Source organism: Megascapheus bottae, chromosome 9 (genome assembly GCF_031878675.1).
Source record: "Megascapheus bottae isolate mThoBot1 chromosome 9, mThoBot2.hap1, whole genome shotgun sequence".
Taxonomy (NCBI): Eukaryota; Metazoa; Chordata; class Mammalia; order Rodentia; family Geomyidae; genus Megascapheus; species Megascapheus bottae.
Window position 1 is genome coordinate 19614389 of NC_143517.1, and position 14670 is coordinate 19629058.

The 14670-nt window shown below is 38.6% G+C and overlaps 1 protein-coding gene across 1 annotated transcript in view; it reads left to right on the plus strand.

The window, feature by feature from the left end:
• Positions 1-13581, plus strand: part of Xkr9 (XK related 9) — a 111281-nt gene extending 97700 nt beyond the window's left edge. The window contains exon 6 of the mRNA XM_090338941.1: positions 13371-13581. Coding sequence (XP_090195067.1) covers positions 13371-13372 — 2 coding nt within the window. The 3' untranslated portion in view covers positions 13373-13581. The remainder of the gene's footprint in view (positions 1-13370) is intronic.
• The last annotated feature ends 1089 nt before the right edge of the window (positions 13582-14670 follow it).

The following is a 14670-nucleotide window of genomic DNA, read 5'->3' on the forward strand; positions in this document are numbered from 1 at the left end:
GTGGGTTTAATCAGTGCTAGGTTTTTGAGTGTGTCTTGACTTTTCACATTCTAATCCAGTGAGGTAATTTATAGTCATACTTTCTTAAAGTAGCTACACTGAGGCATCAATTTATGTGCATTGTGCATCTGTGTGTGTGTGTGTGTGTGTGTGTGTGTGTGTGTATGCCAGTCCTGGGGATGGAACTCAGGGCTTGAGCTTCTTTTTGCTCAAGGATAGCACTTTACCACTTGAGTCCCAGCCTTATTTCCAGCTTTTTCTGTTTATGTGTTACTTTGGGAAATCAAACCCAGGTATTTGTACATGCTAGGCAAACCCTCTATCACGAGCTACCCCAGCCTCTGCATAGTTCATCTTGATCAGAGACTCTCCTATCTCTCTCCCCCATCTATCCCATCCCTATCCATCTTCTCAGGTTTCCTAGTTCAGTTCGCAAAAATGTACATTGATTATTTTGACTATGTTTACCCAATGGTCATATTAAAAATATGCACAGCCAAGACTGTCTTCTGAATGAAAGAATCTCTTTGAATTATTAGTATTGAAAACTGTGATGGCTTTTTTCTTTGTCAGTTGTGGGACTTGAACTCTGGCCTGAGCATTGTCCTTGAGCTCTTCAGCTCAAGGCTACCATCCTACCTCTAGAGCCACAGTGCCACTTCCAGTTTTCTGGTAGTTAATTGGAGATAAGAGTCTCATGGACTTTAGTTTCCCAAGCTGGATTTGAACTGCCATCCTCAGATCTCAGCTTCCTGAGTAGCTAGGATTACGGGTGTGAGCCACCGTGCCTGGCTTGAAATGGCTTTTGAAATTGGGCTTTGCTTTAGCTTAATGAAGTTTCTTAATGAATTCAACTAAAAATGACAAGACAAGCAGTGCTTAATGAGACCTTACACTGACATGAAGTCATTTTGGTTTTTGTTGTTTGACTAAAAGCTTCCTTATATTCTTCCTGGGTTAGTCCAGCTTATAAGAAAATATAAGATATTCAATTACATAGACATTTGTAGCAGATCAATTTTTCCAGTAACGTATTTAAATAACATGATGCAAATGGAAAGGAAATTCTGTATTTCAGAATCTATCTAATTATACAACTGGAGTATCGATAGTTTTCAATAATAAGTCACTGATCTGCCATCTAATAACATGCGGAAAAGAAAGAATTGAAAGTTATAAACAGAACTTTATAAGTACTTTGCAGATGATGAAAGGAGTCAACCAGAATTACGAGATTATGGATTGCTGTCAACAGGTGTTTGGTAGTCATCCATTTGTTCATTTGTGGGAAAGGACATTTATAAAGTTAAAACCAGCAAGAACTCATTGTAGATCAGCATCAGCAATTACATATGTACATTTGCAAATAATTTTTTGGCTATTTTGTTTTCCACGCAGATTATAGGCTTATTGTAATTTTAATTAAAAAAATAAGTAGTTGCACAAAGGATTTCAATTCCATGAATCAGATTATGAATATAATACATTGTCATCAATGTCACCTCTTTGGTCATTCTCCTCCATCATTCCCAATCTCATGAAATTAATTTTTAAATTAAATTTTGTTGAGATATAGGTTATACATTATAAAATAGTTTTCTTTGTCTTTGCTTTTTTGGTACTGGGAATCAAACCCAGGACATTACAATTGCTAGGCAAATGCTTTGCCACTGAGCTACATCCCAGCCCCAAATTGGTTGTTTCAAAATATGGAATTTAGTGCTTTTTTTCTTACTATTTTCACAAATTTGTGCATTTATCATCTCTACTTACAGACACTCAAAAACTTTTTAGTAACTATTAATCATTCTTCTATATTTTAGCAACCAGAAATATACTTTATATCTCTAAATATTTGTTTATGCTGAACACTTCCGATCATTTCTCTGTCTTTCTCTCTGTCTCTGTCTCACTCTTTGTACTGAATTTTGAACTAAGGACCTTATGCTTCCTTTTCTTCCTTCTTCCTTCCTTCCTTCCTTCCTTCCTTCCTTCCTTCCTTCCTTCCTTCCTTCCTTTCTTCCTTCCTTCCTTCCTTTCTTTCCTTTGTATTGCCAGTCCTGGGCTTGGGCTTCTCAAGGCTAGAGCTCTACCACTTGAGTCACAGCACCACATGCAGCTTTTTTTCTATGTATGTGAGTCTTCATGCATGCTGGGCAAGCACTCTACCACTAAGCCAAACTCCTTGCCCCAGACCTTATGCTTTCTTATCTTACTTGTGCAACAGGTGCTGGTATGGTACTGCTTGATCCATATCTCTACCCCCAGCTCTTTGCAAATAATCGGAGATGGAATCTGTTGAACTTCTCTTCTTGGGCTGGCTCTGAACCGATATGCTCAGATTTCAGCCTCTTGAGTAGCTAGGATTGTGGACATGAGCCCCTAGCACCTAGCTTATTCTGTTATTCCAAGAAAATGGAATCATGTATTGTGGAATCATAACATCCCTGTAAATACTCACGCATAAATCTTCACATTAATGCCCACTTTCATTTTTTTTTGTCAGTCCTGGGCTTGAACTCAGGGCCTGAGCACTGTCCTTGGACTTTCTCAAGGCTAGAGCTCTACCACTTGAGCCTTTGCACCACTTCCAGCCTTTTTCTATGTATGTGGTACCAAGGAATCGAACCCATGTCTTCATGCATGCTAGGCAAGCACTTTAACCACTAGGCCAAACTCCCGGCCCCCACTTTCATTTCTTATGTTTATGCAACTAGAAATCTGGCGTGTTGTGGGATAAGCCCTTGTCCTCCAAAACAAGCTGTTGGAAATCATGGCCCTTGGTATCATGATATAACTTTTTGGAAAATAGAATCTTTGTAGAGTTACTAAAGTAGGATAAGTTTTTATTGGGCTAATAAATTGTATTTTTATAAGGAAAGTGAGGTTAGGATTCAGAGAAGGAAGATAGTCATTGTGAAATAGAAACAGAGATTTGAGTGATAGAGCTGCAAGCCATGTGATGTGAAGGAGATCAGGTAACACCAGAAGCTTGAAGTGGCTTGGTGATTTCTTCCCAAGGATCCACAGAGGAAAGGTGACACCGCCAGCAGCCTAATTTCAACTTCTAATCTCTAGAACTGTGAGAGAATAATTGTTATTTAATATTGACCAAATTAGGGCAACCTTCAAAACTAATGTATTTACCATATTATAATCTTATGTCTCATGTTTAATGGAAGTGTCAGACTGTTTCAACAGTAGCTCTACCATATTACAATGCTATTGGCAATATATGGACATTCTGTTTTCTTTATATGCTCACCAACAATGGATCATTTCATGTCTTTTCCTTTCTAATTGCCATCCTCACAAGCATAAAATGGTATCTCATTGCAGCTTTGGTTTACCTGTCCCTGAGATGAATGATGTTTGTCTTTTTTATGGCTTAGTCAACACTGATACATTTTTTTAAAAGATACTGTGTATGTATTGCCCATTTTCATTGTGTTATTTTCATTTTTATTGTTGATTTATAAGGGCTTTTTATCTAGCCTAGATAGTTTCCTATCCTTATCAGATATGTGATTTGTCATATATTAGCTATTTTGTGGACTGTGTAATTTTATTTCATGACAGTGTCTTTTGATAAAATCAGTTTGGAGGAAGTCCATGTTCATGGTCATTTGGGTTAATGCCCATGAGTGGGATTGCTGTCTCATAGGGAAGTACTATGTCTAGTCATATCTAAAATATACTCAGAACTCAAAAATTAAATTTCTCCCAAACAAATTCTCTACTGTTTTTTCTTTATGGTTTGTGTTTTTATTTTTGTGTGTGTGTTAGTCTAACCTTCACTCAGACAAACTTGTCTTAGTCTAGGCTTGCTTAGTCTAGGCTTGCTTGGGCATTGGCATTGTGTCTGAGCTTCTTCTTCTTCTTCTTCTTCTTCTTCTTCTTCTTCTTCTTCTTCTTCTTTTTTTTTTTTTTTTGCTTAGGTTAGCAACAAAAACAAAAACAAAAAACCACTTGAGTTAGAGCTCCACTTCTAACTTTCTGCTGGTTAATTGGAGGTAAGCATCTCATGGATAGACTTCAAACTGCAGTCCTCAGATCTCAGCCTCTTGAGTAGCTAAAATGATAGGTGTGAGCTACTGGCATCTAGCTGGTTTGTACTTTTAATGGCATATTTAAGCCAGGGTCCTTGTTATGGGCTGAACATATTTTCCCCTGTTCCCACACAGCTAATTCTTATGTATAAATCCTGAACATTTATCGCAATCTTTCTAGTTGTAGAAAGAGTTGTTATAATTTAAGAGGTTAATTTATGTGTATAATGCATTAATGCATCTTGATCAGTGGAGCCTCTCCCCTCCCCCCACAGTCCCCACCCTACTAGCCTCAGGAAGTTTCCTAGTTTCATTTTCATGTATATGCAACAAGTGTTATGGTTGTATTTTTCCATTGTTCCTCTTTCCATTCATTCATCCTTGCATTAACCTCTAATCCCACCACAGATGGGCTGAACTTACTTTCTTTCCCTTTCTTTCTTTCTTTCTTTCTTTCTTTCTTTCTTTCTTTCTTTCTTTCTTTCTTTCTTTCTTTCTCCTTCCTTCCTTCCTTCCTTCCTTCCTTCCTTCCTTCCTTCCTTCCTTCCTCCCTCCCTCCCTTCTTCCTTTCTTTCTTTCTTTCTTTCTTTCTTTCTTTCTTTCTTTCTTCCTTCCTTCCTTTCTTTTCTTTCTTTCTTTCTTTCTTTCTTTCTTTCTTTCTTTCTTTCTTTCTTTCTTTCCTTCTTTCTTTTCATTCTTTTGACAGTCCCGGGACTTGAACTGAGCACTGTCCTTGGGCTTTCTCAAAGCTAGAGTTCTACCACTTAAGCCACAGCACCACTTCCGGCTTTTGGTATGTATGTGGTACCGAGGAATCAAATCCAGGTCTTCTGCATGCTAGGCAAGCACCCTACCACTAGGCCAAACTCCTGGCCCTCCATCTACATTTAACCAGAAAAATTGAGGACTGAAGTTGTGGCTGAAATTGTAAAGTGCAAACTGTGTGTTTAGGAAGCCTAGGGGAGAGCATGTGAGACACAGTTTAAGCACTGGTAATGTCACATGTGTAAGAAAAAAAAAATTAAGTCCCCTTCCCCTCAGTCTAACCAAGCTGTTATTAGCTTCTGTATAAATATGCTTTGCTATAGAAATTAGGCTACCTAACCCCCCCCCCACCCAGGATGAAGCCCACGTCCTGCTTGTTCTGTTATCTGTAACGTCCTGTTTGCTCTGCTATCTGTAATCGACAACTGGCCAGCAGTAGCACCATCCAGGCCTTGAAAGGAGCTAATTCTATAACAGGACAAGGGTCATTTTCCCCAGGACCGCGGGTCCATTGGAATGTGCTACTCAGCGTGAAGACCCTGCTAGCCCATATTGTTAAGGAGCAGACTTCTGTGCCTGACCAAGCTGTTTCTGGCTTCTGTACAAAATATGCTTTGCTAAGAAAATTATATTATTAGATCACTTACCCCACTCTCTCCCCTTGGTAAATAGGTAGTAGCCTCACAAGCTAATCAATAAGCTCACATCCTGCTTCCGCAGCTAGCCATCCTACCTCACAAACAACACGTGCTAACTCAGATAAGGGTCGCTTCCCCATCCAAAGGCCAGAGGGATACAACTCAGCATGTATTTCCCGCCGGGCCCTGTCTGAGCGATTATTGGTCAAAATGTATAATTTGTTTCAAAAGGATTAGCTGCCTGCGTGCAGACCTTGCTGTAATGCTTTAAACTTATTGGCTGTAAAAGCGCGGGCTCTGCTATAACGGACTGTAGGACTGTATAAAAAGTCACTCCCGAGACAGATCGGGGCTCCCAGCCACTGACCGGAACCTCACGGATCTCGAGGTCACGTGTACCTGAGAGCCCGAGCCCAAACACTGACCCGAACCTTGCGGATCTCGTGGTCAAGTGGACTTGGGAGCCCGAGCATATGTCCGAATAAAATCCTCTTGCCTGTTGCATCCAGTGGTCCATGTGTGCGTCCTTGGGTGCGGGTCTCCACGGGTCTTTCAACATGCACACAAAAAATTCTTCTATTAGTTTTGAGAGTTTCTGATTATTGAAAAAAAAGCCTCTAAATTTTACAATTGATATGTAAGCACTTATATTTCCCTGTAATATTTTGTATTTATGTATGTTTATTAGTAATGTTTTGTCTATCATTCATGATTTTAGTAATTAGAATCCTGTAATCATGTTCTTCCTTGTCACTTTAACTACAGGTTTATCTATTTCAAAATTTCTTATTTTGATTTTTTTTTTGGGGGGGGTCATGGTGCTTGAACTCTGGGCCTGCACTCTGTTCCTGAGCTCTTCAGCTCAAGGCTACCACTCTACCCTTGAGCTAAGCCCCACTTCCCTTTTTCTAGAGGTTAATTGGAAATAAGAGTCTCAGGTCCTATAGCTAGCAGATTAACTAGTGAGCCTACAAAGTGGGAAAAGATATTCAGTAACCATACAACGAACAAAGGCCTCATATCTAAAATATATCAACAGCTCAAAAAATTGAATCATTTCAAAACTAATCTCCAAGGAAACAACCATCCCATTAAAAGATGGGCCAAAGACTTAAAGAGAGTCCTCTCTGAAGAAGAAATAAGAATGGCCTATAGACACATGAAGAAATGCTCGACATCTCTGGTCATAAAAGAAATGCAAATCAAAACCACTCTTAAGATTCCACCTCACTCCACTTAGAATGGCCAGGATCAAGAAATCTAAAAGAAACAGATGATGGAGGGAATGTGACCAGGAGGGATCACTACTACACTGTTGGTGGGAGTGCAAAATCATTCAACCACTATGGAAAGCAGTATGGCAGTTCCTCAAAAGACTAAACATAGAACTCCCCTATAACCCAGCAATTCCACTATTTGGCATTTACCCAACCGTCCAAAAACAAGGGCATACTAAATCCACTAGCACAATGATGTTCATTGCAGCACTATTTACCATAGCAAAGATATGTCTGGAACCAACCCAGATGTCCCTCAATTGATGAGTGGATCAACAAGATGTGGTATTTGTACACAATGGAATTCTATGCTGCTGTCAGAAAGAACAACATCACCCCATTTGTAAGGAAATGGAAAGACTTAGAAAAAATCATATTAAGTGAAGTAAGCCAGACTCAAAGGGACATAGGCTCAATGGTTTCCCTCATTTGTCATAATCAGTAGAAACCTTGGGCTCTCCTAGCAGAGATTTACAATAGAACAAAACCTTGATACATAAGGCCATACAGTATGATGCTAAATGAAAGGACCTCTAGGATATAGAAACAAAAGCCATATAATGAGTGATTGTTGTCCTTAATGTACTATGTTATCTCTCATCTCTTTTGCTGTCCCTTGGTTATCTCATATTGTTACAGTACTTCAATTTTGTTATCTGATATATTGTATTATGTGTATTTGGTTATTTGAAGTTGGATAAGAAAACATGATGAGGGGTTGGGGTGGGGGGAGGGAAATGAGGACCAAGACATGAGAAAGGGTATCAATGTATGTGAAGTAATGCACCTTCTATCTGGTGAATATCATGTAACCCTTCTATTAACTACAATAAAAAATATATGAAAAAAAGAGTCTCAGGTCCTTTTGTGGCCAGGCTGGCTTTAAACCTTGATCCTCAGATCTCAGCCTCCTGAGTAGCTAGGATTACAGGTATGAGACACTGCACCCAGCTTATTTTTATTTTTTTATTTTTTTTTGGCCAGTCCTGGAGCTTGAGCTCAGGGTCTGAGCACTGTCCTTGGGCCTTCTCAAGGCTAGCATGCTCTACCATGTGAGCCACAGCACCACTTCTGGCTTTTTCTATGTATGTGGTACCGAGGAATTGAACCCGGGTCTTCATTCATGCTAGACAAGCACTCTTCCACTAAGCCAAACTCCCAGGCCCTTATTTTGATTTTTTTATAGACCAAATTGTTAGTTTTACCAGTTTATTGTATTGGTGCTGGTCCTAGAACTTGAAGTCAGGGCTTGGACACTGTCTCTGATCCTTTGTGCTAAAGCTAGTGTTCTACCACTTACGTGGCCGCTCTGCATTTGGCTTTTTTGGTGTTTCATTGGAGATAAGAGTCTCATAGACTTTGCTGACCAGGCTGCCTTTCCGTTGTGATCCTCGGATCTCAGGCTCTGGAATAGCTAGGATTACAGGCAAAACCCCCTGGTGCCTGGCTAAATTAATCTTTGTTTAAAAGACAAAAATTATAACCCCAGCATTTAAAAGTCAGAGTTAGGAGGACTATGAATCATGAGTTCAAGTCCAGCTTTGGCAGCAGAGAAGAACCCTGCATTCCCCCCTCCCTGTCAGAAAATGCCTGTCTGAGTTGCTATTAGCCTTTTGTTAATTTTCAGAGTTCTGAAAAAGGTCATTTTGACATTTCCTGTATTTGTGTTTGTTTGTTTGGTTGGCAAACTGTTGAAGTACTTACTCTGTTTTCAGAGATGTCACTCTGTTATCGATTTTGATGTTAGAAAACAATAACTTTGAGCTTCATTTTAACAAATTATTCTTTCCCTTAAAATGTTTTTATTTAATTGCCTCAGCAAGGCAAAATTTACTTTTGCAGGGAATGTGTGATCACCCAGAAATCTGGCAAGCAAATACACAGAGGAATCACATGTTCCCCCTTTTATCCTGAACACAGCAGCCCCTGTTCCTCTGTTTAGACTGGTTGAGCTCAGGTTCAGAATTGGCTCATGACTGGCTAGTTTGAATAAGGTAAGATGCATTTACAGAAAATGACCATTAAAACACTTTGAAATAAGGTTTACAGTACAGAAGAATCTCAAAACATACTCACATTCTCTACTGTTTCCTGAACAATCTGAGGTATGTCTTAAAACCTAGTGGCTCACAGCTGTAATTCTAGCTACCCAGAATGCTGAGATCTGAGAATTGAGATTCAAAGCCAGACCAGGCAGAAAAATCCATGAGAGTCTTATTTCCAGTAAAGTACACTAAAAATGCTGGAAATGGAGCTCTGGCTAAGTGATGGAGTGCTAGCCTTGAACAAAAGAAGCTCAGAGACAGAGCCCAGGCCCTGAGTTAGTCCTGGGACTGGTATACAGTCACACACACACACACACACACACACACACACACACACACACACACACACACACACTAATAATCCCATTATTACCATTATTATTATCACCTTTTAAAAAGTTAATTGGCTATTGTTACTTCACTTTAAACTTCTTCCTTTTTTTTTTTTTTTTTTTTTTTTTTTTTGCCAGTCCTGTGCTTAAGCTCAGAGCCTGAGCACTGTCCATGGGATTTTTTTTCTCAAGACTAGAACCCTATCACTTTAACCACAGCACCACTTCTGGCTTTTTCTATGTATGTTGTACCGAGGAATTAAACCCAGGTCTTCGTGCATGCTAGGCAAACATTCTACCACTAGGCCAAACTCCTGGTCCCACTTTAAATTTCTTGAAAAAATTCAGTTTTCTTTTGGTATTCAAAGCTTAAAATATTTACTATTGCTGGGTGCTGGTGGCTTACATCCTGGCCAGCCAGGGAAACAAAGTCCATGAGATTCTTACCTTCTAGTAACCACCTGAAAACTGGGAATGGTACACTGATTCAAAGTGGTAAGCTAGCATTAAGCAGAAGAACTCAGGGATAGAGCTTAGGCCCTGAATTGAAGCCCCAAGACTGACAAAAATAAAACAGTATTTACTATCTTGCCTTTTATGGAAAAAGTTATAGTTCGGGTCTAGAAATTTATTTCCCTATGTATTTCTAGAAAATTTATCCTTTCCTTGCTTTACTTTTAGATCCTAAAATCAAGTTGGACTGACTTTTATTATATACATTTTAAGAGATAAGTCTAACTCACTTTTTTCCCCCCGTGTGACTATACAGTAGTGTTATCACAATTTGCTGAAAGACTTCCCCTCTCCTCTATTGTCCTGTGCTTTTGTCAAAAAATTGTCTATAGATGTAAGTTTCTTTCTGGTGTTCTTTTCTATTAATCTATTACCTATCTGTATGCCAATGCTAAGCAATGTTTTGATTATTATTGCTTTATTTATAATCAGTGAAATGAAGTTAGTATAGCTCATTAACATTCTTAGCTCCTTCTAGAATTGTTTTGGTTATTTTTAGATTTTTTTTAACATTTTTATTTGAAAGTTAGAATTAGCCTGTCAACTTCTACATGTCTAAATGCTGTTGGAATTTGCATTGGGATTATGGGGAATCTATAGATTAATTTGGGGAGAAGTATCATGTTAACACTGTGAAGTGTTTTGGACCCATTTATTTAGTTTTTTTCTTTTCCCCAGGTCTTCCGTTTGTAATAATTTGTAATCTTAGATCATTGGAGCTTAAAGATTACAATAGCACAAAGGTGAAGAGGATCATATGAGCACCAGCTCTTGAGCCAAACTGCCTGTTTTTTAAAATTTTAGCTTCAGAACGTTCTAGCTGTGCGATCTTGGAAAACTCTCTGACTTGTGATATGCTTCAGTTTACTATTTATGTAATGGAATAGTGGTAGTAGTTATTGGCAGGATTAAAGTGAGTATATCTCAAAAGCTGTAGGTCTGTCTGTCAACAACAACTTTTGTATACTATGATAAAGAATAAAGGGGGCCAAGAGTTTGGCCTAGTGGTAGAGTGCTTGCCTAGCATACAAGATGATCTGGGTTTGATTCCTCATTACCTCATAAATATGTATATAAAAAAAGCGGGAAGTGATGCCGTGGCACAAGTGATAGAGCACTAGCTGTGAGAAACCCTGAGGACAGAGCTCAGGCCCTGAGTTCAAGACCCAGGACTGGCAAAAGAAAAAGAATAAAGAATTCATGTACACTTTGATTAAGACTTGATATTGTAGGTTGAAGATGTCTAAAGCTATCTTAGTCTACAGGAGCAAATGAGAATTATAGTCTAAGTTCGGCATCAATGAATCATGCTGACAATCTAAGCATTTATGAGACTAAGATCTGAGGATCAAGGTTTGAAGCCAGTCTAGTTAGACAGATCTGAGACTCTTATTTCCAATTACCTAGCAAAAAGCTGAAATGGTAGAGTGCTAGCTTTGAGTGATAAAACTCAAGAGACCCTCTATTCAAGTTCCAGTCCTGGTGTGCTTCGCACAAAATGGATGAAGATATATTGTATCCACTAGTTGATTTATTAAATGTCAGTTGCTTTGTACGACAACTTAAAGATAAAAAATAATAGGTGTGCTAGCCTATCACATAGAAAGTGCTAGTGACTACAAATTATTTTCACAATAGACACAATATTTAAACTCATACTTTAATGATGTGTGTAAATGACACAATAAAATTCTTCGAGTCCTGAGGATAAAACAGTTTTATGATAAAGTTTACATTTGTAAAGTGCTTTTAGCTTGTAAGTATTTTTCCATCTATTATTTGAGCACATTATATCTCTGACTGGTTTTTAGATTGCTCTAGTCATGGAAGAGAAACTCTAGGTTAGTAGCCAAATAATGACTTAAGCTATTTCTCATTTCAACATTTAAATAAACATAAAAATCCTTCACTTTAACTATCAAGTGCTTTGTATAAAATAATAGACTAATAAACGGTGTGATTTGTAGTGCTTGTAGAATATTGGTTAAGAATAAAGAACCCTGCCGAAGGCAAGTGGTTCATGCCTATAATCATAGCTACTCAGGAGGTAGAGATCTGGAGGGTCTCAGTTTAGAGCCAGCCTGGGCAGAAAAATCTGAGACTCCATCTCCAGTGAACTAGTAAAAGCCAGGCTGAAGGTGTGGCCTACATTATAGAGCATCAGTCTTGAGTGCCAGGTTTCTAAATTCAAGCTGCCTCACTGGGAAATAAAAGGAACAACAGCAACACAAAAAGAGTAAGGATTTTGAAGTCATACTGATGGGTTCAGCATCTGCCTGTCCACACAACATATAAAGAGGACAATTACTTAGCTTTCCGATGCCTTGGTTTCTTCATCGGTAAAAGAGGAATTAATAACAGTACCAATTCATACCAAGGTATATGGTGATTGAACTAACATTTTCAAGACATTCACAAACTCATAACCACTTTTATTAATGTAACATTGTTTTATGTGTATTATTACAAAAGTATAGATTTTTAAGCTGGGTGCTGGTGATTCGTGCCTATAATCCTAGCTCCCTAGGAGATTTGAAGACTGTGGTTCAAGCCAGCCAGAGCAAGAATGTCCATGAGACTTTTATCTCCAATAAACTACTCAGAAAAAGCTGGAAGTGGTGCTGTGGCTTAAGTGGTAGAGTGCTTGCCTTGAGCATAAAGAGGCACACTTACTACCTATTACAAGGCCTTACATATTTTAATCTTCTGAAGAATTTTTCATACCTCATAGTTACATTTTCTTTCTTTCTTTACCTGTTTATTGAGCATCTCTTGCGAGACAATAAACTTTCTGATTCTGGACATCATTATTTTAATTTGCTACTTCATTTTATTAATTACAAAGAAATTATGACTGTGTATTACCATAATGAGTAAGGGGTGCTATTTGTTGGTGGCAGAAAGTAAATGCATATTCCTGAATATCTGCAGGAAGGCTGGAGAACTCTGAAATCTTGGGAAAAATGGCCATATGCACTGTTGGTATTGGATAGTATTTATGCTGAGTTGCACTGAACCTATTTGATAGCCTGGAGCTTCATTTGTATTAAATTGCTATAGAGAAATGTAGCTCAGGATTGACTGGTCTTCGATATTGTACCATTTTTACATACCTTCTCCAAGTCATTACTAGAGAATTGAGTTACATACTGGCCTATGTACAGCAGTGATGTAGTTTGGCAAGGCCAATTCTATGGCTGGCCATCTGGGTTTTAGGTCCTTCTTTAGGTCTGGAACGGTGAGACAAAAGCACTCCTGTCTCTCTAAAGCTGATGAAGAACAGACTTCTTCCTTGGAATGGAGCCGAATGGTAATGTGCCTCTAAGGACTACACTGAGTAAACCTTTAGAGCAAGGTGCAGTCAAAGCTGATTAAAATCACACCATTTCATAACACTACTTACAGGCAAAGACATACCAGGAAGCTGTGAAGAAAGAGCTGCCTGCACACAGAAAGGCAGCTTAGAGCTGTTCTCTTAGCCCCTTGAGCTGTTTGTTTAGTACTGCATGGAAACAGATTTCCTGGTTTGTCTGTTAACATTTCAGCTTCCTTTCAGTATCTTAACTTTCTGAGAAGATATCAACAGATGGCTCATGTTGAGATTGGAAATTGGGATGATGTTTCTATTTCTCTCCTATGTCCATGACACGAGAGATTTAGTGGTGTTTTAGGAAAATTGAGAATGAATCCCACCTTGTGGAAGTTTTCAGTGTGCTACCAACAAATAAAAAGTTTCCATTTTCTCTTTGAGGATGAGACTGTTTCCAGGAAGCTGTCCGCTAGAGCTTTGCTATTCAGTGTTATCTGAGTGCTGATGAGAAGATGGCTGTTTCTGGAATTTCGAGAAGACTTTGTATTATGACTATGTTACTTAACAACTTGAGGACTTCGGGCAAATCACTTAACATCTTGGAGCCTTAATTTCCTTATGTAAAATAGAAATAACAGCTGCTCTAGTTACCTCATAGCATTTTTTTTAAGAATCAAATAAAATAATGGAAATGAAAATATTTTGTATCCTGCTAAAGCTCTTTGCAAATGTAAAGTTCTATTGTCTTTGCCAAGGCTTTTCCTCTCCTTTTGGTAAAGAAAATGTTAATATTTTCCAGCCATGAGTTAATCATTCCTCTAGGACCACACTTGTTCCCAGACAGAACAGGTGTCAGTTTCTGTGATGAGATTTGGAGGGAAGTGGAGAAGAAACCCTAGATTCTTTCAAGTGACCTTCTAGCCTATGGGTCTTCAAAAAGAGGAAGACCGGTTCCTGTATCATATCTCTTCTATGCATGGAAAGCCTCTTTGGAGCTACAAACCTCTGATAGAGACCATTCATGGGATTCAGAATATACCATATGTGCAAAATGCCACACTGGCACTTAAGAAAACAGCAGAAGCAGGAAGTTTACTCTAGGTCACTCCCCCCCCCCCCCACCCTCAACCCAAGCAGGAGATGAGCTAGTCATGTAAGAGAACTCATATTACACACAGAGGACAGGGGTATCTTTACCTCTGATGAGCAGGGACACAGAGAAGCTGAACAAATAGGTCTTGCTATGTTTTCAGTTGATGAGCATTAGAATATATATTTTTGTTTGATTCTATTTCCCCACCAAGGCTCTTCCACTCTTCATCAAATCTAAACATAAAAGGACACACATTCTTTTTTTTTATGAGAACATTTTTTAAAATATTTTTTATTGTAATTAATAAAAGGGTTACATGATATTTGCCAGATAGATGGTGGGTTAATTCACATACATTGATACCCTTTCACATGTCTTGGTACCCATTACCCTCCCTCCCCACCCCCCCACCCGTCTTAGTTTTCCCCCCTTCCCTATCAAATTTCAAATAACCAAATACAAATAAATTCAATATATCAGATAACAAAGTGAGATACTGTAACAATATGAGATACCCAAGGGACAGCAAAGGAGATGAGATATAACATAGTACATTAAGGACAACAATCATTCGTTATATGGCTTTTGTTTTAATATCCTGGAGGTCCTTTCAATTAGCTTCATACTATATGGCCTTATGTATCAAGA